This window comes from Hipposideros armiger, unplaced genomic scaffold, assembly GCF_001890085.2.
Source record: "Hipposideros armiger isolate ML-2016 unplaced genomic scaffold, ASM189008v1 scaffold_209, whole genome shotgun sequence".
NCBI classification, from domain to species: Eukaryota; Metazoa; Chordata; class Mammalia; order Chiroptera; family Hipposideridae; genus Hipposideros; species Hipposideros armiger.
This window is the reverse complement of record NW_017731559.1, coordinates 1,138,226-1,140,010: the sequence shown is the minus strand read 5'-3', so window position 1 is coordinate 1,140,010 and position 1,785 is coordinate 1,138,226. Positions and strand designations below refer to the sequence as shown.

Below are 1,785 nucleotides of genomic sequence, written 5' to 3'. Positions count from 1 at the left end.
GTTCAACATCTTAGCTGCAGAGGGCAGTGTCACTGGCCCTCATATGTGGGATCCGAACCAGGGCCCTCTGGCGTCCCAAGCCAGCTCTTAACCATTGCGCCACTTGGCTGGCCCCAAAGCCAGTTCTTATCAATCCATTCCTAAATGAATTTTAAAAATAAATATGTATAACCCTAATGGATTACTTTCCAATTTCTAAATTCTAGGGCAATAAACTTATCAGGCTGATGAAATAATTTTGTAAAATTAAGGATCTGGGTACAGATACCCTTAAAAGCTGTCCAAGTCATGAGCTTTCCGTTAGTCTTTGTGTTCCCCCACCAGGGGTATGCAGACCTCAGTCTATGTCGCTTCCTGATGTGCTCCTCATTCAACAACGCTGTTTTTCCTTACTCTCCTAGTTCCTGTCTCCCATTTTAAAAACACCAACTAGCCAGGTTAAATTAACCTAACACTCACAGATGCCTTAATCCCTTTTTTCCCATACAGCTATACAAACTGGGCAGGGCAGAGGATACAAATACAAAAGACACCCGAGTTAAAGGTACATGGATAAGTTTTCTCCTCCATGAAAAGACAGTGTGGCACTCTACACTTGAATACTTGGTAAAAGCAGTTATATAGTCCCTGTGACATACACAACCCCCACTCTAGCTGGCAACAAGTACACTCAACATGCCATATACAGTATAATTTCCATTTTATTTTATTCCCCAGAGAATATTCCTTCAGTCCTTAAGAACTTAGCTGCTTACGTGGGCTTTGGCAGAGGTCGTTGGTCAGCACCCACAGGTCTAAATCAGGGTGGAGGTGTTTGGTCCTTCCAGGCTTCATGGGAATGATTCCTGACTACAATGCTAATGAATGGCACAACTCACACAGTAATGTAGTTTCACATACAGCTTAGAAAGCACATAGGTGTCGAAGACACTCGCTTTGGATAACAGCTGCGGCCTCTGTGTTTCAAATGATGATTTTTTTTTTTTTTAAGCTGAGTCATCCTGACACTTGTTGGCAGCTCAGCAGCAGCTCAGCTTGGGCCTGTGTGGGAATCGAACTGGCGACCCTGTTGCTCAGAGCTCACACTCTTGAGTGAGCTCTTAACCAACTGAGCCACTCGCCTGGCCCTTAGGAACTTCTTAATGGCCTTTTCCTTGGGCATGTATTGGGCGCATTTGGTGCACCAAGTCAGCTGCACATGGCCAAGGCCCCTTTTGGCACTACCATTGTTCCTTCTTTTGTTGGTTATTTTGTAAGTGAGGACCCAGGAGAGTCTTTCAATTGTTATTAAATGCTATGGAGCAAGTGATCAGGTTACTAAACTGGAAACAACTGTTGATAAAATTGCACACAGATTTTTAAGGTTAACATCTTCATTTTTGTAATCAATATTGAATGTTATAGGTTAAACACTTCTCACTTTATGTTCACATTATAACTTTAGAGGCTAATATTCTGAAATTATTCTTTTGGGAGAAAAAAAACCTCTTGTTTGTTTTTATAAATAGGATGCAGGACAAAAAAGATTTGGAGCAGTTTCCTGTAATGTTTGTGGCATGCTTTACACAGCTTCAAATCCAGAAGATGAAACACAGCATCTGCTCTTCCACAATCAGTTTATAAGTGCTGTAAAATATGTGGTAAGTGGAATTCATGACTTATAAAATGCAAAATCAGATAATTAGGTCAGGATTTTAAAGAGATGAACTGCCAAATTTAAGTCATTGAAACATTTCTGCTATTAGGAAATGATACTATATATATATATATATATATATATATATA

General features: G+C 40.2%; 1 protein-coding gene and 1 pseudogene across 5 annotated transcripts in view; one reads left to right on the top strand and one right to left on the bottom strand.

Annotated features, from left to right (window-relative positions):
- ESCO1 (establishment of sister chromatid cohesion N-acetyltransferase 1) overlaps window positions 1-1,785 on the top strand; it is a 63,104-nt gene that overhangs the window by 29,292 nt on the left and 32,027 nt on the right. For all 5 annotated transcript variants that reach the window (XM_019653876.1, XM_019653874.1, XM_019653877.1 and 2 more), the window contains one exon: window positions 1,509-1,640. In XM_019653876.1, coding sequence (XP_019509421.1) covers window positions 1,509-1,640 — 132 coding nt within the window. The remainder of the gene's footprint in view (window positions 1-1,508; window positions 1,641-1,785) is intronic.
- Window positions 416-1,377, bottom strand: LOC109388820 (40S ribosomal protein S26-like; annotated as a pseudogene).